General features: G+C 37.6%; 1 protein-coding gene and 1 long non-coding RNA gene across 2 annotated transcripts in view; both read right to left on the bottom strand.

Moving 5' to 3' along the window:
* The window catches only part of LOC105034243 (putative DUF21 domain-containing protein At3g13070, chloroplastic), a 54,588-nt gene that overhangs the window by 5,579 nt on the left and 26,976 nt on the right, over window positions 1-22,033 (bottom strand). The window contains exons 6-11 of the mRNA XM_073251411.1: window positions 21,566-21,647; window positions 13,260-13,399; window positions 13,110-13,188; window positions 12,885-12,948; window positions 12,468-12,559; window positions 7,024-7,089 (exon numbers count right to left, since the gene is read on the bottom strand). Of these exons, the coding sequence (XP_073107512.1) occupies window positions 7,024-7,089; window positions 12,468-12,559; window positions 12,885-12,948; window positions 13,110-13,188; window positions 13,260-13,399; window positions 21,566-21,647 (523 nt within the window). The remainder of the gene's footprint in view (window positions 1-7,023; window positions 7,090-12,467; window positions 12,560-12,884; window positions 12,949-13,109; window positions 13,189-13,259; window positions 13,400-21,565; window positions 21,648-22,033) is intronic.
* LOC140855404 (uncharacterized) lies at window positions 17,782-18,759 on the bottom strand. Its single transcript, XR_012138342.1, has 3 exons — window positions 18,353-18,759; window positions 18,196-18,262; window positions 17,782-18,097 (listed from the first exon to the last, which is right to left on the bottom strand). It is a non-coding gene; the product is annotated as an uncharacterized lncRNA (long non-coding RNA).

Raw genomic sequence — 22,033 nt, 5'->3', positions numbered from 1 at the left:
AAGTTGGAAGTACAGTAGTTTGCATGCAGTACATTATGCTTTGGAAAGAATTCACAAATAATTTTGCCCCAGCTGTCAGTTGAAAGCAAAAAGATGCAAAGACAATTTTACAGTTTGTATATAAAAGGGATTGGCAACATAAAGTTTTCTGGTTTGATGTGCCACTGAAAATTCTCACAATGTAAGTTTGACATAAAAATTCTAGTCCAGCAAATCATAAATAAGTAGCTGGTAAAACGAAGAACGTATAGTTTTAGCAAACATAGGTGCATAAATATTTGAAGCATAACAGTGACAAGAAAGATTTATGTGTATTCATTTTTATTCAGTTAGAACCAGGGTTACCTTAATCATATCACATCTCACTATATCACAGAGCAGCGTGTTCAAACTGATTGACCATACAATTCATCTTAATATATAAACTACTGCAATTTATGTGATAACAATGAAGATAGAATGGTATAGAATGGAAACTCTTCTTGGGGCCCTTTGGGAATACAGTGATGAAGCTCCTCACTGGCTGAATTCCACTCCAAATCCAATTATAACCAAGAAAGCATTTAGATAGGTGGAGAATATTAACAAATTTGAAATCTAGATGAATCTCAAATGTTTTGGGTGCTGTGGGTGCTGAGTATATATTGCCAACTAGAGTTAATTGAATCCAAAGTTTGGAACTTGTGGGCATTTTATTGGTCCTAGAAGATCATATCTGAAAGATGACGCGGAAGAAGCTTCTACTAATCCAAGTAAGAATATGGGCTGGAGAGAAACAGGACACAGATATATGATCATGGTGGACAATGAGAGAAGAGCCTCCCGAACCCTTAAACAATCTCTTTCTTCCTGTAACAGCCTTTGTCTGAGATACAACTAAATGATATCAATCTAAAATAATCCCCTATATCTACCATTCATACATGATCCCATGCTTTCAATTTGTGGTCTTGAACTAATTAAAGCTCTTGTTTGAGTTATAAGACAACTAAAGGTTCCACTGGCACTGCTGAATAAAATTTGAAATAGCATTCCCGATACTTGATTAGATAATGTGAAAATTAATTTATTAGGGCCGTATTGTTCTAATTCTACCCCATATGAATCAAAATCATTGAAGAGAAGAATTCTGAATTATGAATCCGAATTTGAACTGAAATAACCAGCAAACTAAGTAACATAGGTTAGAACAATGCATATTGGGCAGTGGTCTCAGCATCTACCAGCAACTAGTAAAAGCTCCAGAAGAGATCAGACTTCATCCGCATATATTCAAGTTGTAATAACTTGCAATGCAAAAAGATCTAATTTGATCTAAATTGATTGACATTATGTGGCTTTTTGGTTAAAGTCCGGCTCATTAAACCATTAGCAGGTAGCCAGGCAGAAGGATGTGTACTAAGTACCAACCTCAGCATTCACCTCCAACCAATGAAGCTCCTAAACAAATTGTATTAAACCTTTTTGTTTGACTCCCTAAACAGAGTGGATTAAACCCTTTTGTTTGACTCCCTAATTCAGTACTTATTGCTTATAAAAATTGTGAAATACTAAACATAAGTAGACCAGATAAATCTACACAGACGTATTGCACTTCCAAGCCGAGAGAGACCTGGATGTTATTATGAAGAAAGTGATAAATCCCTGAAATAAAATTGGGGAAGCATCAGAAACGGATGTAGGATGCGGAACACAATGCTGCATGCATTGCAAGACATGAGCACCCAATCAATCAATACAATAGATAGAACAAAACTTTCTTCAGTTGTCAATTGAAAGTCTATTCCACTAACAAAATAATAGTGGGAAATAGGAGGTGCTGGGATGTGTCATAAAAAGATAAATTTGCAAGGCTTGAACCCAATATTTAGAAGGATAGTCTGAGCTCATGTGACACATCTTAGATTTGCTCTGATTTTTGGGATGGGGGAAAAAAATTAAGTTATGATTAGCATTTTTATCTGGGGAGTTAAACTCAGCCATTTTGTTCTACAGGCCTTTTTCATGATGCATAATAGCATTTAACAAAAAGCCTTGGTTAGAGACGACAGAGGTGAGGTAGCAAGTGGATCATCTGGAAACATCAACTGCTTATTTGGTATATTTTTTATTTATGCTTAATTTGGAAACTGGAAGGCCACTCAGTGTTTTGAGGATGTTAGACAATTTATCTTTAAAATTGAAGCAGAGAGTTGTACAGACTATGGATATATGGTCAAAATACTAAAAATATCACAAGCTACAATGAAACATAATAACAGTTTTTTCAAGTATGGAAAATTCACTTCCCCTCGGCCATCACTAAGAAAGAGGCACAATAGCTCAGGAATTTCTAATAACTTATGCTTTTAAATGGCTTTAAAAGGATTATGGAAATGCCACCAACAAGATCTTAGTTCATCAATAACCATGGACCAAACCCTCCACTTATTGAGAATTCTTCTACCAAGCGACCTTTTCGGCACTGAATAAAGTAGGTTAAAGGAACGGTATTTTGGAATTTCAAAAAAGAAAAGCTAAAAAATCCTTGTAGGTACTTATTTTTCTTTAACATGGATAAAACTATTCGACCAACACGGTTGAATAATTTCATTCAGACTTATTCAGCTTTGTTTCGGTGTTTTTCTCCTCCAGCTTATTCCTCCTATTCCAATAAACTGAAAAATTATGCTGAACGCGAACAGGCCTAAGAGGGGCACTTGGGGGATCATTCTTGCTGAAAAGACAAGCATCTCCCTCAGGTGAGAATTGGGATCGGAGCTACTTATGGAAAAAGAAATTGTTTTCTTGGACCTTATGGTACAGAAATACCAAATAAAATGTCCAGGGTTTCCTTTGGAAGGCTAAAAGTGCAGATAGCAGGTACAATTTCCTATTATTGTGAGCCTATTGAAATATTCTTTGGTTTTCAAAGGATCTAAATTGGTCAAAACTTAAACTGAAGTCATTTGAAAGACATTCTTGTGGAAGAACAGTTACCAACATACTGGGTGGTATCACTTCATGCAGTCGGAAAGAGTATCTTTTAGGCATGGATAATGGGATTGTCATCTTACAGATTTACCTTAAAAGAACCACAAAGCATGTTGGTCAGCTGTTAGCAAGATATAAGGAAAGCAGTACCATGTATTAGCCCATAGAAGTATATGTAACTGTGCCTACCATGCATATCACAACAATGTGCTATTGTATAAGTCACCACAAGTGTGAACAACTAAAATACAGAGCTATCCAAGTCTCAATTGCACAAGCAGGTATGATTCTGCATTTGCTCTTACTGCAAATGGAAGTTTCTATCAACAAAGCAAAGATAAGAAAACCTTGAACCAAAGTTTAGTTCCAAATACTTTTTGAAGCTTTCAATTTGAAATACACCCGACATGAGCTTCGAAAACCAAACATAAAGAACCTTTTTCATAAAACTCATTGCCTAGTAGCAAATAAACTTATCTTGATAAACTCTTCAAATTTTCATTCACAGACTAATTCTTGAATCAAAGAGACTATGAAGGTATCCTGTGGGAAATATGCATAGGAATGGTAACATCTAAACCAGACAATCTGTTGGACAGCGATGGTAACATGTAAACCAGACTTAAATATGCAAGTTGATATCTTAAACTGTTGGACTTAAATTAAAAGAGCCATGTCAGCCTGTCTCTGTAAAGCAATTATATATAGCAAATAGCAAAAGAAGGGTTTCCAAAAGAACTTAAAATAGCAATCACGTTACCTTCCAAGTATAATGTATATTTCGATCTATTCAATTTCCCAACAAGTATGCCACTGAGTCTTTTAACAAAGTCCTTGTGATTGTGATCTTGTACTACTAATTATTAAGGCCCATTGAGGCTCAAGATCAGAAAGTTGGAATTCATGAAGCTCCACATTAAAGTTTTCACTATTTATCGAAAAATACTCGCTATAGCAATATGGGCAAACATATAAAGCATTCGCCATAAATTACTGATAGCGGTTGCTCTTCTTTTGCAACCTGAGGTTTAAAGCATAGATAGATATCAAAAAGGCTCATCCCATTGTTCTACTAATTTGGGTTAAACCATGGTTTTCAAAACCGTCCCGAACCGAACAGTTCAGGGCATGCCAAACCGGACCGGCGAGGAACCAAGATGGTTCTAGCTTGGAAAGCGGCACACGCCAATGCTGAGGGAGAAAGAGAGGGAAAGAGAGGAAGAGAGAGAGAGGAGGGGAGGGAAATGTCGGATGCCGCCGCCAAAGGGCGGCACTGGCCCGACGAGGCCGTTGGAGGGCCGTGGAGTCCACGCTAGGTGTCGCCCAATAGGGGCTTTAACCCCGAGAGAGAGAGGGGGGAGAGGTGCTACCGGATGGTGAGGACGGCGGCAGAGAGGGATCTCCGATGCTGCTAGGTGGCCACTGTGGTCACAGGACAGCGAAAAATGCACAGGTGGAGCCGCGGCCGCGGAACAGAGGCAACCGCCCTTATTCCTCGCATCACATTTTTTAAAAACGATGATGAATAGTGAAACCGATGGTAGATTTTCCAACTTCACTTAAGTGAAGCCAGCAAACCAATTGTCGGCTTCACTATTTCAATTTTTTTTAAAAAAATCGACAAACAGTGAAGCCGGCAATGGGTTTGTCGGCTTCATTATTTCAATATTTTTTTAAAAAAACTTAGAAACAGTGAAGCCGGCAATGTGTTTGCTAGCTTCACTCACTGTTGTTGGGCTCTTTTAAACCCTGAAACAGTACCCCGTTTCATTGCCGTGGAGCCGCAGGTGACATTTACACTGCCTGACGGCCATGGCGGCCAGTCAGAGGCCCTTCGACAGCCTCTCTGTGGGGGGAACGGATCCTCTGCGGTACTCAAAAAGTACCGCAGGATGCTGTGCATGCTTCAGAGACATCCATCAAAAGATGAGTGGCCGCACGCGGGTAATACTAAGAAAAGAGAAATGAATAAATCCCAGGCGTATTTGAATAGTTTAGATAAACATCACATAACCGTCCTTTTTTTGATGAACGTCCTAATATATGTACAGCACCGCGCAGTACTTTTTAAGTACCACAGAGGATCCCGTTCCCTCTGTGGGACTCCCCTCAATCCTTTTCTTTTCCTCCCCCCTCTCTCTCCTCTCTTTTCTTCCACAGATGACACGAAGCCGCGGTGGCCACTGTGGCCCTCCGAGGGCACGCACAGCCCTTCGGTGGCCACTAACGGCATCTCCGCCGCCTCAACCTGCTTCCCTCCCCTCTCTCTTTCTCTTCCTCTCTTTTCCTCTGTTTCTCTCTTTTCCTCATCCCCGATTCATCCCTTCCTCCCTTTGTCTATTCACGTCGATCCGATCTGGTATGGGGCCGTACCAATTTGTACCGTCAGCCGACCGTAATAGCTTCCAGTATCAGTTTTGAAAACCTTGGCTTGAACAGTTTTGTGCTTCTTGATAATGCTTCAAAGTTGTAGTGTTTCTTAGGTATATGCATATTCTTTTGGTTTTGTATATGCACCTCATTTTAGTGACTTGGAAATTCTATTTGTGTCACCTAGCTGTGTAGCGTCCACCTTGATTTTCATTAATATAGTCATTCTAGGTGGTTCACTTATATCTACTTGGTAAAGGTGGGTACCCTTTGGTTTGCACATATATCTCATTAATGAGTTTGAGATTTTGTTTTACTTTTATGTTACCTTTTGTTACAGAGGCCATCTTGAAATTTATCAATAATGCTACAGCAGTGTGATTCCAACTTTCCTCTAATAATGAAATGTTTGAAGCAAGGTTTGCCATCTTGGTACCGGACCCCTTACCAGTACCATCCTATCACAATGCCGATATACGGTATGGTATGGTATGCTATACTAGTATGGTACCGGTGCAGTATGGTACGTCCCATACCGGCAAGGATTGGGTGGTATGGAAAAAACTAGTTTGAAGTATTTGTTAGCCTTAAACGTGTCAAAACATCATCTTCATTCTTCATATACATTCATACAATGTACCTACTTGCATTCACCACATTCATCAATATAAAATCACATTACACATATTATCTTAACTCTTAAGTTTATCAGAGCTCCAGAAGGAGCTATTCCAAGTTTTCAACAAAGCATTTGCTTAGATCTATAGTTTACACAATTGATAAATTTGTTTGTTACGCATGCACTAATGCACAGCTGTATGTTTGTAAATCTGTGTCGAAGCTTTGACAAGTAACCCATATTTCACATGCATTTGCAAATTTCAGGAAACATTTCTTTTCTGGAATCATGTTGGCATTTAACCTTTAGCAACGTGCTTATCATATTCTTATATTCTTTTTTCCATCTTTATAATTCTTGATATCTGACATGTTCCTTATGTCAAATTACAGAATTTCCTGTGACAAATCAAGCTTTAGTGCATACACAAAGAGGATCTCACTTGAAATTTTGTGAACACTTCATAGATAGTCAACCATTTCTAAAGACTCACTGCAACTAGAGTATCTCGACCTGCAACCAGAGGTACTAAATCCAGTTCTCATGTATTCTTTGATAAGCTAACTCTTCAAAGCAACATAGTGGCACATATCAGCAAGGATATATTTTCTTACAAGAAACAAATAAAGAGATGGTATCAGAAAAGGTGAATAGCATTGTGTAACTGTAAACATCTAAATTCTTATGGCTTCAATATTAAGCAATTTGATATATAAAGTATTAATGCTCTGGATAAAGATAAGCCAAAAGAAAGAAAAAAATGCACTTTAGAAACACATGCAGGTGATCAGTACCCTCGTGTTAATAAACACAAACTTGATGCTCAGAAGAAGAGAAGCTACTTTAATATCAAAATTGATCGAAATACTAGACCAAAGGCAAACTCAAAAGCTCAGTGAAGGATCAGGCAGAAGAAGGATATATATATATATATATATATATATATATATATATAGAGAGGAGAGAGAGAGAGAGAGGAGTACTGCCAGCGAGACACAAATTTAATGATAGGATTGGAAACTGTATACTAGAACAATGGAGGTTTACAAAATTGTGCTTACCTTTGAATCATTTTCATCAAAAATTTCACCAACAATCTCTTCAACAACATCTTCCAATGTTACAATCTGTTAGATTTTGGAACAAATCAGTAGTGGTTCTGAAACAGATAGAGAGGAACAATGAGAGTGATAAAAGTTTCCACAACAAACATAACAAAGACATTTAAGACGCTAGTAATTAATGCTGCCACTAAACACTAAATTCTCTTCGGTAGGATTCAACTTGTTTTTTATTTCAGAGTTCAAATAATAAGCTTTTGGAAATGTTAATTAAGATCTCTTATAAAGCAAGGTAGGAGAATAAGATGGGTTCTGACAACAGGTCCTTTCCACCTTTTCTGAATGAAGTCAGGCATTTTATGATGCTCTTAAAACATATATCCCAAGGCATTAGTGAAACTAAAATATAATCAGATACGATATGTAACAACATATGATGCTGTTAGATGTATGCCTAAAAGCCAATCGGGCCGACACATTAATTCTTTTTAAGACATAATTTTTACTTGATTTAATTAATTAAGGTAGTTAATTTCATTCATGTAGTGTATGTGTCCATGAATCGTCCAAGGAATTAATAGATGATGACACATATTCTCAAGAGTTGAGAAATTGAGGTATGTGCACTGATGGTTAATTCCTAAATTACTCCCAATCGAAAGATCATCACGGAGACGGTGATTGATCCGGTAAGATTGGTGCATAGATCGCTTCCCTTAGGATAGACAAATCTCAAGTCTACAGTGTGAGGACACTGGAGCGAAGTGCAGGTGGTTGTTAGAAAATAACGGCACTGAGCGTGACCAACATGAGAAGTCACTTGGATGTCTACTCACTCGTCAGTGACATTCTCGATCTGTAGTGATGTGACTAGTTCTTAGACCTGGATACCTCAGCTGTTCACAATGAGGTTACTATAGTTTGACTGTACCATAACTCGATCTCTTAGCCATACGGAGCCTTGAGGTGTATGTTGGCTACAGTAGGTTCATTGTAGGAATAGGATGTGCATCTAGATGGGATCAATCGACCTTAGTAGTAAAAGAGTAGTCCTATGTGATTTATGAGATTGAGTTCGAAAGACTTGTCCAGGATAGTGTAAACGATCAAAAGGAGTTTTCATCAGGTTTCACAAATGAACTCAAGTCGAATAAATGTTACATATGACAGACAATGGGATTTGATGAGTTTTTCATGATCTCCGTCTTGTCAGGACTCACGATAAAAGAACTGAATCATATGGTAACTACACCTAGAAGTTCATCCTTCTGTTCTACCAAATTGCCATTACATGCTGCTAGACGTCACTGATGGATTATGAAATCAATAAGAATTATTTGATGGTCAACAATTCTCGATTGGTGAGTTGAAATTATTTCAATCCATTGAAAAGAATTTCAATGATATTTTGATGAAAATCAAAATATTTCTCACTACCAGACAGAATAGAACCTATGGGATCACACATAAAAGAGATCTTGATTGATCAGACTGCCGAATCGCGATTTCGAATCATAAATCACATGTGGTCTTAATATCAATTTGATTGATGATTGGACTTAAATGTAAAAGTTACATAAAGGACTTACTAAGAGTTAGTAAGTTATAAGAGGACCAAATTGCAAATGTTGCTAATTATTTGATTTGATCAAATATGAGTTGAATTAAATCAGATCTAATCTGATTAGATTTGGTTTAATTTGGATTTTCTAGTCCAAATAAAATTTGGACTTCATTCCTAATTGGATTTGACTCAAATTAGATTCAAATTGGATTTGAATCGGATTGGAATTAAGCTACAAAATCAAAATCGATGTGGATTAGATCCTAGTCAAATTAAATTAGATTTAATTTGATTAGATGTGGTTTGAGTTTGACTCAGACTGGATTTCATAAGTCTAATAGGATTAGACTTAATAAGTGCTTGACTTATGATGAAACCCAAACCTAATTTGAAACCCAAATTGATTTGGATTTGAGCCACCCTTTGACTTGGATTAGGATGAGATCCTTATCCAATAAGTCCTCTCGCCTTAAGGTTTTTCACGCTATTTTCTTGCGTAAAGAAGCTTTGGCGTGGAGAAATTCTAGGAAAGGGAGGGCACCACATTATGGAAGAGTCTTTCTACTTAAAGACTCTAGAAAACCCTAACCACCTTGGTGTTTAAATAGAGGAGACTTGGGGCGCCTCCTCCTAAGAGATAAAATCAAAGGAGGGATGCCCAAAGAGAAGGTTGGCATGGAACAGTAGAGGACGCCAAAAAGTTTGTGCGTGAAGGCCTTTCAACATTGAGAAGGGTGGGACGCCCCTCTCCCTCATCCTTCTTTCTTACATCCAGAAGGTGGTTGTTGAAGGTAACCTCTTATCTCTCTCTTGTGTCCAAGAGTTGGACATGTCTCCCTCATCCTCTTCTCCATAGATGTCCAAAGGTTGGACATAAAATTAGATTTGATCTGATTTTTTTTCTCTTCCTATTGGACCATGAGATGGACACATAAATTATCCCTCTCCTTTAAAGATATCCAAGAGTGGGACATGATTAAAATCAGATTTGATCTGATTTATTTTTGGTCTATAAGATGGACGGTTCTCCTCTACCTTTCCTAGATCTAGTCCAAGAGTTGGACAAAAGGAAAAAGAGATTTGATCTCTTGTCTTCTTCTATAGATCTTCATATTTTCTCTTGAGAAGAGAAAAGAAAAAAAAATCAAATATGATTTGATTTCGTCCTCCTCTTTTAAACCTATTTGATTCTCTTAGAAGAAAATCAAAAGATCAAGTCAATTCGACAATCCAGAGAGCGATCTCTGCAAGGAAGCTAGCATCCCGTAAAATCGAGTCCTCCTAATCAGATCAACCTCGATGAATATCCGTAGAGGCAGACGCGTGTGTGGCTCTTCAGGAACCTCATTAGATTACCACGGACCATCGGATCGCAGTGAAGATCTACCTGCGCAAAGGTAAAGGTCTAAATCTGATTTTTATTTTTCAGCATCTTCATTTCAACATGTGAACTTTTCTGGCACATGTAGATTAGATCTATAATTTTTTTGCATATTAATTTAAAATAGTTTTAAATGTAGATCAGTTTCAATTTTCGCTGCATTTATGATTTTTAAAAGTTAAAAATCTGCATGTTCTGATCTCTGCATGCATATCCTGAAAGTCGAACTTTCTTCAGATGCATCTAAATAAAAACAGCCAACCCAAATATTGCAATGCTGTATCATTACCAAACAAAATTCAGGCACTCAATCAAGCTTGGAGCTTTTGAAGAGCCTGTACTGGAGTCAGCTACCAAATTAATCTAAAGGAGAAAAAACAGCAAAGCAGGCGTTGCCTTAAAACTGGTATGGGTGACATCTGAGTTGTGCAAGGTCAACTCCCCCTTCTGACTAAAGGATGCTGGTCGTTTGACTGATATGTCTAAACAACTGGTGGTGTGGCTTATTTTTTGCCCCAATGAAGAGGATTTCACAATTTCTGATGAAATTGATAGGGTCATTAAGATGAGTTCAAGTTCACGGCAAGACATGGAAGAGAAACAAATAGTATTTCTGGTATTCTTTATTAGTAGTGAAGAAAACAAATGATAAATTGTCTCCATTTGCATGTAACACTTTAAAAGGAAAATAAGTTAACAAAAAGCATAAAATCTTGCAATAGGTCAGACTCACTTCCAAGCATGATGTCAAGCCATGCAATGGTCATAGCAAAAAGTGAGGATAGACTTGGGGATAAGTGGCAATCAGATAATTCATGAATTGAAATGGCATGTGAGAGGCCCATCACACTATGCCCTTAATACCCTTTCACAGGAAAGCCATAAGATATCCTTCAGTAAATGCAGAGTCTGGCTATCAGAAATTCAACTTGATCAAAGCTCTCTGGGTCAATCATCACCACTTGGTGTAATCTTACCATTGGCCCCTCAACTTCTGAGTTGTATGTAGCAGCCTGGCGATGAATTGCATGCATGTCTCCCAAATCAAGAAAACATAGGATAGTGTTTGGCTTGGCATCCCCTATTTGATAATCTATTTGAACCCTTGGAGAAACTACAAGACATGGTTACCAGAACCGACCCAAACCAAATGGTTGGGGCCATGCAAAACCATACCATTCAAGCACTGGAATGGTTCAGCCATTCTAATTGGTTCGGCGTGTTTAAAGCTCCTGAGTGTCGGCTTGGCATGTTTAAAGACTCCCAAGCCCCACCCGCCTCCCCAATGCCCTCCAAGAACTTCTCTCTCACATAGAAGCTCAGCCTCCCAATGCCTCCAAGAACTTCTCTCTCACATAGAAGCTCCATCTACTCACCCAATTGATCATCACGCTCGCCGGATCTTTCATCCTCCTCACCAGATCAATTGTCCCCCTCCATTCACTATCTACTTCACTCGCCCCTCCCCCTTCAAACCCTAATCCCCTCCATTGTCATCCTCGGCTAGCCAAGTAAGTCTCCCCCTCCCTCCCACCCTCTCTCTCTCCTCTCTCTCTCTCCCCGCCACTCTCTCCCAACCCCCCAACCAAAAAAAGAAAAAAACAACAAGGGTCCAACCTCTCCCTCCCTCCCGCTCACTCTCTTTTCCCCCATCCTTCTCCCTCTCCCCCTCCTGCTCTCCCTGTTCGATACGCTCTACAACAGCACAGTACAGACCTGTGCCGTGCTGAATTGGTTGCTTCAGGAACCAGGTGGTCGCCACGAATAGCCTCCCTTTGGTTTTTCCTTAGACTTTGATTGGTGGGACCTAAGGTCCTCTGCCTCCATAGCTCAAGTGATGCCTATCTGGTTCCAGCATAACATTGACTGTCGAACCCTTAAAGCCCAGATTGCTATCACACTGAGGTCAAGTACCTTGCTGCTTTATATCATGCTTAGAAGATATCCAAACCCTTGCTTAGATTTCCCAGAAGTTCATTAATTATCCTTGCACACATGGCTCATGCTGCATAAACATGTTAAGCAGCACTTAGGCAAGAGATTTTTACGGTAAATAACAGGATCTACAAGCTTAGGCGGACAACCTTCAATCAAATGCCCATGGTGGCAAAAGTATGCCATTAAGAACCAAACAAAAATTATGAATGAATGCAACTAAATAGGCCAAATATGACTCCTATGGGTATCAAATGTAAGGTTGAGAGGGTGAAATGCCTGGGCAATAACAGGTACTGGATGGATAAAATTTGAGGAGCTGTGAGAAATCACACTGTTATGCTTTATCCAACATGGACCAAATCTGAGGGTTAACTATCACTATATTGCATAAAACGTTAAAAGCTGGACATGAATAAGCATAGGATGAAGCTACTAAAAGTCTAAAAATCAACTTGTAATCAAGTACAGATATTAAAGAGCCTTAGATGACAAAACAAAATCACTATGGCAATTAGTTGTCATAATTAACATAAAAAAGGGAAGAATTTTATGTAAACATACACCAATAGTTCCTCCATATTCATTCAGGACCACAGCCATGTGAACTTGCCTTACACGAAACTCTCTCAACAAGTTCCACACAGACATAGAATCTGCAATATCAATAAAAGAAAGAATGAACCAAAGTTATTGCTGAGCAACTGCAGTATACAAACTACTAACTCATATAAGAGAGTGAGTCAGTCAGCAAGGGAGGGAAGGAGGGAGGGAGGGAGAGAGAGAGAGAGAGAGAGAGAGAGAGAGAGAGATTAAGGAAAGGATACTCGATCCTATAGTGTTCAAACTTGCTTTATAAATGTTAGAACTTAGAACTAAGAAGGGAAAAAAATCCATTAACTGAAATGTGTAGCAGTCAATTGACTCAATTCAATACATCATTCAAGTTCTTCTTAACAATCACTTTATAGTTTAGTTTACCAGGTACAAAGTATGTGGGCATGTGTGCAATCTCTCTGACAGTAATTTCTTTTAGCTTCTCAACCTTCAAAAGAAAAAAGAGAGCCTCATCAAAAAAAAAAAAAAAAGAAAAGAAAAGAAAAAAAGAGAGTATCCAATTATCAAAAAGGAAAAAAATCAAAGTCATTTAGGAACAAAAATATATCATACATAAAAAAATTAATTATAATTTAAACTGGAACCAACCATTTCAACAAATTCAAGCATATCCATTGCATATGCAATTCCCACAATATTATCAATACGCTCCTCAAACACAGGTACCCTGAAATTGCATCCATGAAGTATATTCACAGCTTAAATTATGCGCTTTACATTGAAGTTATTTATGCATACCTAGAGTATTGATGAGTCTCCCATAATTTTTGAAAATCAGCAAGTGTTGCAGTAGCGTCAATTGCAACTACATCGACCAATGGTGTCATCACCTCCCTGACATGGGTGTCTTTTATCTCTAGCACATTTTCAATCATATCCTGTTAAGAGAATTAAAGAATTTCAAATTATCTAATCTTTCCGTGATGAAAACCAAGCAGAAAAACACAACAAGAGACATGGTATATGCGCACATATATGGCATACATAAAAAGAAAAGAAAACCAACCACTTTTTAATCAAAATTGGGCCCTAGCATGAATAACATGATTGAAACAAAATGGAGAATCAAGAAAGCTAACAGTGGCAATGCTCTTAAGAAATTAAAGAGTTAATGGTTCCTACAAATTTTCCTTTAAAAGCAGTTCCCACAAGTTGACCACACTCAACTGCCTTGTATTTAAATTAAGGCCCATTTGGCATCCCTTCTAGTCTTCAGTTTTCATTTTCAAAACATGCAAAAATGATGTTTGGTAAACCAGTTTCCATTTTCAGTTTTTTGGAAAAACCTTTCTCAATTTCTAGAAATTATGGAGACCAAAAAAATTCTGGTTTCACTTTATTTGAAAATCCAAACCACCCTTAGCCATCACCACCATCTCTATTGCCACCACCACTACCCAATGCCACCAATTGCCGACTGCCACCAGATTGAGAGATATGCTCAAACTCTTTACCAAAAGAAAATTTTTATTTTTGACCAGCCCATTCCGAGATCCAAAAAGTGGAATTTGCCCTTGATCACTAGGTGATCAGACACTTTAGGGTTTACCCTCATATTGTAGATCTCCAAAAGTTACCCGATTTAGAAGAAAGTTAGGATTTGGATGTCACACGAGCAAGTTTGGGCTTTTGAAAGTTTGGCACTCAATATGGCTTCCCCATGTGGCAGATCTTGATCTTGAATTTTGTCCAAACCTACCCATAGTGGCTAAAGTTGTCCACATCGAATCTGGAGATCCTCTTGGATCAAAATTCCATGCTTTGAAACATAGCATGATACATTAAGCTCCAAAGCCTCATTGCATGCTAGTTGCTCTTCTAGTTGTTGCACTTGTCTCCTCAATTCGTCAAACTCAATTTCATGCGCCAGAGGATCACCAATTCTTGGTCCACATCATTGATAATTGGTTGTCTCCTTAGCTCTGATACCAAATTGACATCGAAGCCGTTCACAATTCAAGGCCTAAGAAACCCACAAGAGAAGCTTATGACTTTAAGTTTGAAAGCCCAGTCCATAAAGCTCATCTTACAAAGATCCTTTTGGATTCTCAACTATTTGGCAGTTATTAGGCTTTGTGGTAGTTTAATCATCATGGTTGTTTGTTACATGCATCACAATTAATAACTGGACTCTTTACCACTTGTGTGGTCTCTCATGAAAAAATGAAGACTTTTTGAAAATTTTGATATCACTATTGTTGCAAGCACAAAGTTGGAAACTTGTTCCATCCAATGCCTACATAAGACTAGCATGCATGGAAGAAGGTAATAATGAATTTGATATTTTGAATGAAAATTTAGCCTATGGCTTTGGTGGAGTTCTCCTTATTATCTTTGTGCTACTATCTTCTTGATGGATTCCTTGTGGGAGGAGCTTTTCTCAGGTTCCACTTGTGTTAACTCCTTACATTTAACTCGACATCCAATCCCACCATTTCTGATGTCATCAGGTGGAAGATTCTTGCAAGTAGGTGCTTTGCATCCAAGGTTCTCTAACAAATCTGTCAATTTCTTTAACTACTACATTAGCTAATTTATAGTTTGCAAGTCATCATTAACGGGAAGTAAGCCACCATGTCCAAAGTGACCTAAGATCACTTGTATAGGATTAAGAGATTGACTTGCAAAACAAGCTTACATGATTGTCAACTTTGCTATTCATAAACTTTAAATATAAAAGCTCTGTGCCACCTTATGTGGTCAAGCCTATCAGCTATATAATAAGACATGATATATCAAAGTTCAATAATTTATTTTTGGACCAACAACACAAATTTTAAACCAGTAAGTGATGCCTACTTCCCAAGTACAACATCTCCAAACAAGAGAAATGAGCTAGACGCAAGGGTCAAATGCCATTCAACAATAACAAAGACATTTATGCAAGCAGGACTCTACAAGTTTCCCAAAATTAGCATGGAATAGGAAGAATGTAATAAGACATAGTCATAGAAGTACACTAGCAAATATCATGCCTAATGCATGCCTAAACAAAAAATATATAATAAAATCTACTAATTATAAAATATAGTAAAATTGACTAAATATAAAATTGATATAAACTAAGTAAAGCAAATAGGAAAACAATATTTATAATGAGTAGGAAATAGTACATGATATTAAATTTATTCATAACTAAATCATTGATAATTTTGGTAAATTTGCTGCCACATGAAAGGAGTCTGAGATCAGGGGATAGCCCCCTAAAGTTGAGGCAATTGGACATGTCATGTATGGGAAGGGAGGAGGAGGGCTGGAGAGAGAGTAGGAGAGGGAAATCCACACGAAAGCCTGGAGTATGCAGAAAGAGAAGTGAGAGATCAGGTTGGTGAAATAAGTCCCTTTTTTAGGTCCCCCTCCACAACAAGGAGGGACAAGGAAGGAGCAAGAGATACACATTAGGATCAGACTAGAATAATCTCATTTGGAATTTCTACTCCTAGCCATTTGTCCAATATCTAAGTAAAAGGTTCTTTGCATCTAGTGGAACGTACTTTGGCCGTAAAAATTGGCTAATGAAGTCCTTCCAGGAATGTTCCACCATTCAGAACTCTTACTCAACATAATGTGGAAATATATGTACACTTACATACACGCATACATACATATGTATAGATATATAGATCTATGCATATATAGAGGTGGTTTGGAATCCAATCGACCAAATTTCATTTAGTCATGATCAAATGATAGGGAGCCAACCAAGGTCCGCAATCTCGATACCAAAAACTATATTGGTATCCTATCGGTATGGTATGGTACAATATACATCCTATACCGAAATAGTTCTCTAACCATTTTTCTCAATTTTATCTCGGTATGTCTCAAAACAGGTCGGACACAACTCCGTATACCTCAGTACTCCTTGATATAAGTCTAATATATCTCGTTATGGGGTAGTATATCTCGGTATGGGGTGGTACACCTTGATACGAGATGGTACGAAGCTTATTCCAACTTAAAGTTGAGTTTCGTACCGATTTTCTTCGTCTTGGTACAGGACGGTATGGCAGATCATGGAGCTGACACTAATGATCCAAGCCCTTAGATGTGAACTACTACCTCTAAACTACTTATACACTAAAATACATGATTTGGAGACCCTAGCCTATGCATTGGGTGGTCAAAATAAACAATTTGATTAAGATGAAATAATGCATGTTAATTAACTATTTGATACTTCCACTAAGGATCATGAAATCACATGACTTTTCATGCAAAAACAGCTTAAACGTAGTAAATCATATTCAATAGCTTGGATGTTGGGTCACCATTGTCCAATAATACTGACAATACTTGATCTGAAACTCCATCAATGGAATTATATTCCACGACTCTATGTGTAAGTACATATATGTATGTACGTGTGTGTGTGTGTGTGTGTGTGCATAGGAAATGTTTGTGCATATACCCCTAAAAATCCCTTATAAGCATTTTTGTTAGCAATATGTATACATTTTTTTACTTCTTGAGAGCTGCATGAATTATGAAACCAGAGAATTTTAAATATCACTCATTCCGCAAGGTATCAATTCTGACAGAAAAAGATACTGCTACGATGCAGCACACTAGTTTTCTCTTGAACCGACCTATTCTAGTTATGTACCGATAATCCATACTGATTATATGTTGTTGCTTTTTATTCTTGGTGATACCAACTACCTTGGTTTCCAAGACAAAAGAAAAATGGAGCTTGATTCTTGTATTTAAACCCCTAAATTAAACATTTCAAGAAGTGCGAGGATCATTGACGCAATATGATCAAAAAAAATAATAATAATAATAATAATGTCATTTTTCATCTTAAGAATGTCATTTAATAGCAAGGGCATATATATACCAGTTTTTGATTTTTCAAGAGGCATATTTCAAGATCCATACATTTGGAGGGGTATAAATGCATTTTTTCCTTCACTATGCCAGAAAGGACATGTTGAAGCATAAATATGCAAAAATTCATATCTACATACTCAAGCCATTCATGGAAAATTAAATTTGCGACAAAGCATGACTCAAGAAGACTCCGAAGAAGGATAAAACTGATTTTATGATCGACTACTAGCCTAATGTCCATCCTTTCAAAATTGGTGCCACATCACAAGACCAGGAAAATTCAAGCAAAAGAGGAATCTAGATTAGACCCTATATCCCATTTGACGAGAAGAGAGAATGACTTTATTAACTTAGTTCAAGCTCGTGAAATTTAGAAGTAACTTTCCAAAATCCAAGTTGACTTGCAGAATTTAGAAGGGGATAAGATGATAACTTTATAATAAAAGCTACATGAATTTTAGTCCCAATAACATAAAGAGATGACAAACATGGCCCAAAGATTTCATATGTGCATATTTATCCATGCCAGTGTTGTCAAAGGCATGCCTAGAGAAAGCAGGCAAAGGCAACTCAAAACCTAAGGTGAAGCCCCTTTGCTTGGATGCTAAAAAGGTGCATCTTTTTAGTGCCTTGAAAAAAAAATCCCTGGCACAAAAAAATGTGCCCCAGCATGGAAATAGTGGACACCCTGCTTCTTCTTAACATGGGATACCATGCTTTTTCTTCTTCTTCTTCAGTTGCTCCTGCAATTGTAATTTCATTTATATTTCTAACCACTAGAAACATAATAATGGACAAAAATTGATACTTCGTTGTTAAAATCATGGATTGATGAATCAACCTGAAGTGGGTGTCTTCTTCTTCTTCTTGTTTGACCGCAATTGCAAATTCATTTATATTTCTGACCACTAAAAACATAACAGAGGACAAAAATTGAAAATTTATTGTCAAAATCATGGATTGCCGAATCAATCTGAACTAGGTGGTCAGGCCCATACCGAAATGAACCGACACCAACTCGCAATGGTGGGTTAGTTCAGCCTATAAAACTCCCCCCTCCGCCTAATGGGTTCTCTCATCCCAGCATTCTCAAAGTGCTCTCTTTCAATGCCAGTTCTTCTTTATTAAAAACATGGGACTCCATGATTTTTCTTCTTCTTCTTCAGTTGCTCCAATTTCATCTATATTTCTAATAACTAGAAACATAACAAAGACAAAAATTGATAATTCATTATTAAAATCACAAATTGCCCAATCAACCCGAATCAAGTGGTTGGGCCCATAAAGAAACAAACTGACACCAAGTCAAGACGGTCCGACAAATATGGTCAATTTGGCATATAAAACTCCCTCCCTGATGGGTTCTCTTGATCGTACCCTAGCTCGCTCGAAGCGCTCTCTTTCAATGCTAGTCACCGCCAATGAAGTTCCCCCTCCACCCCCCACCCCTCTCTCTCCCTCTGCCCCCTCCCCCCACCCCTCCATCCTTGACCCCTCAATCATACCCTAGCTCGCTCAAAGCAATCTCTCTTACGACTCCAACCAAGAAAGTCTAGGTTTTCACCACTCCTACTAACAAGGTATGTTCTCACCTCTCTCTCTCTCCAGTAGCAATCATCACCTTCGACCCTCCCTTCTCTCTCTCTCTCCCCCCCATCCCTCTCCCCCCTTTCTAGTGGTAATCATCGCCTTCGACCCCCCTTCTCTCTCTTTTTCTCCCACTTTTTTCCCTCTCCTTCATCTTTCGCCTCTCCATGGGCCCCACTCTCTCTCTCCCTCTCCTTCTCCCTCTTCCCCACTCATTCTCCCTCTCCCTCGTCCAACATGCATTAGATTGGTGTGATATGGGCATGCATCGTGCCGAACCGATTGCCAACTAGTACGACCTCCGTGCCAATCTGGTGAACCTTGGTTAAAACATGTTTAGGATCATGTATGAATTATTATTTGTATGTATATTTATATTTATGTACCTCACTTTGTCAAGGCACGCACATCACTTTCTGCCTTGCACCTAGGCTCCAAGAGACCTTGATAAGTTGGTGCACCTTGAGCCTTTGACAACTTTGATCCATGTTTGTCATATTAGAAATAATAAGCATATATAGTGCCATTTGATTAGAATAATATTTCCTATAAATTGTTATATGAACAATAACATTATCAAATAATGTTGTTTCACCATTATTATCTAACATACTCCATTGTAACGGACAGCCACTATTTTGTTCCCTAAATCCCAGCCAACTGAGTAAGCTTAGCACACAACATCCACTATTTCGTATACAAAGGGACTCAAAAGTTTCAGAGGGAATTTGTAAGTACATATTCACAAAAAAAATTGATGATAACAAGGGAGAAAGGTACACTTGGTATTTTAAATTACCAAGGTCCTAAAATGGGAATACGCTACCCAAGACTCGAATTTAAAACCTCTATTTCTTAAAAGGTTGAGGCAATGCCTAGTTCATCATAGATTTGATGGTTAACTAGAGAATTCTTCTCAAGAATCATTTTCCAGCAATAGCATTAAATTTAAAAAAAAATAAATTGAGCTAGACCGCCATGGCAACTCAATTCTACCAAAAATGAATAATAGCTCCAGGGTTAATATAAACTATAAAGCATAACAAAATGAGATAGATTTGCTTCAAAACAACAAGGATAAGCTGACTTTCCAACTAAAGCAATAACGGGTTACTCCCAACCTGATTGGTTTGTCTTTACGAGGCCATGATTAAAGAACAAATGAACAAAATATGTGTAGACCTAATATTCCTTATATTTGGTAGGTTTGATCTTGAATATGAATTATTGAAAGTTGCAAAGAGTAGAATGAGCAAAAAAAGATGGTTCAGCAAGTGCTACAGCCATATTTCTAAGAATTTTTGCACACAGTGAGCTATGTACAGAAATAGATAAAAATAAATAAAGCACTTACACTCTTCTGGCATGGCTTTAGTTCTTTTTACATCTTAGTTTCCTAGTCTAGAAGCTAATTTTACCACAGAATTGTACTCACAGTAAGCTTGAAATTTGTCAACATCATTTTACATTATGACTAAATGTTTAAAAGAGGCCACTCCAGCATTTTAATTTCCATCAGTGCATTCTACTGATTGAATAAAAGGACATTCACTGCTTCTGAGCCTAAACGGACAATATAACACACCATCAATACTAAGCTGTACTACTCGCATGCAAGTTGTCAACATAAGCTAGGGTTCTGTACAATAAAAAAAGTGACCACATATATAAATTTTGCTGCTGTAAGCATCATGATCAGTGAAAGAGGAGATTCAACCACTATACTAGTCTAATTATACAAACTAAATTTCACCAATATTCAGATCTACGAGGTGTGACTAAAAGTTTAAAACTATGATGGGTAACAAACAAACATACATACATCAACACAAACACATTCTCGCATGTGCTTGTATATGCATGCATGCATGCACACATGTATGCATATATGTATGTATGTGCTTAGATTCAAAAGTTTCTGGCAGTTTCTAAATTGTACATCAAGTGGGAGCTTTAATAATACAACACACTGTTTTGCTATGATGCGAGTATCAGAATTCATTGAGTTCCAAACAAGACATGTTTTAAGAGTAGATCATAATGGATAAATTGGATTTCAATTCTCACACACACACACAAAAGAAAAGAAAAAAAAAAAAAAGGATTTTCAGTTTGAATGCCTTATCATGTATTCATGTATTTTAGCATATCATACAATTTGCACCATCCATTCTTACACCAGATAGATGCATATGATTTTTTATTTGTTGACAAGCATTTTGATACAATAGGAAAAAAACAATAGTTTGAATCTTTATTTTGGATGGACTACCATTAATTTTGGAATCATCAAATCTTTTGCAAAAGGTTGAAGACCTAACCTATACTCCAACTCACCCACACACACATGCATGCACCCACCTATGCACGCGCACACGTGCATGCACGGACACAGGCAGACATGCACACTTGTACATTTGCACATATGGATTTTATAGTATGAAGCTATTGTACCACCAAAGGTTAGAGTGTCATAAAGAAAACAAATAGTTGCATCAAATTGAGCCACATAATTACAGGATTACTTCAAGCTTCCAATTTGGATCTAGAGCAACTAAACAGGCAAATTGAGTTGACAAGATAGATCAATAGCTATCCATATAATGCTTCTGCACTACTGTCACCTGTTCTTCTTCCTCTATTGCCCCACTTAGCTCTGCTCCTCGTAACATCAATTTCAATTCATCTTCAGTGACATATGGTTCACTGCATTAACAAAAAAGTATTATTAGAAAAACACTGCAAGGAAATTAGCCGTGCTATGCTTGCTACATGGATGATGGAAGCAGAATGTTATCCTGAAGTTATAAATGTGATCAGATTATCTTTACATGCTCAAGATCTGTATTCACCAGGCATATATCAGCACATGCTTGACATCTGTGATGCCATGCGATGTTTGATTAATCTAATTGATAAAGAGATACTATTTAATATTTTATTAAAACATATTCTCTTAACTTTACATCTCCCACTTGGTTGTCATCCATGCAAACTCTCTATACAGAACAATTTGGCATATTTGTCTGATTGACCAATAAGGCAACAATGCAAGGCACTTTAAAATTTGAATGGAAGAAAATAAAGGTGCA

Source organism: Elaeis guineensis, chromosome 2 (genome assembly GCF_000442705.2).
Source record: "Elaeis guineensis isolate ETL-2024a chromosome 2, EG11, whole genome shotgun sequence".
NCBI lineage: Eukaryota > Viridiplantae > Streptophyta > Magnoliopsida > Arecales > Arecaceae > Elaeis > Elaeis guineensis.
Note: the sequence above shows the minus strand (reverse complement) of the source record. Positions and strands in the feature narration are given on the sequence as shown.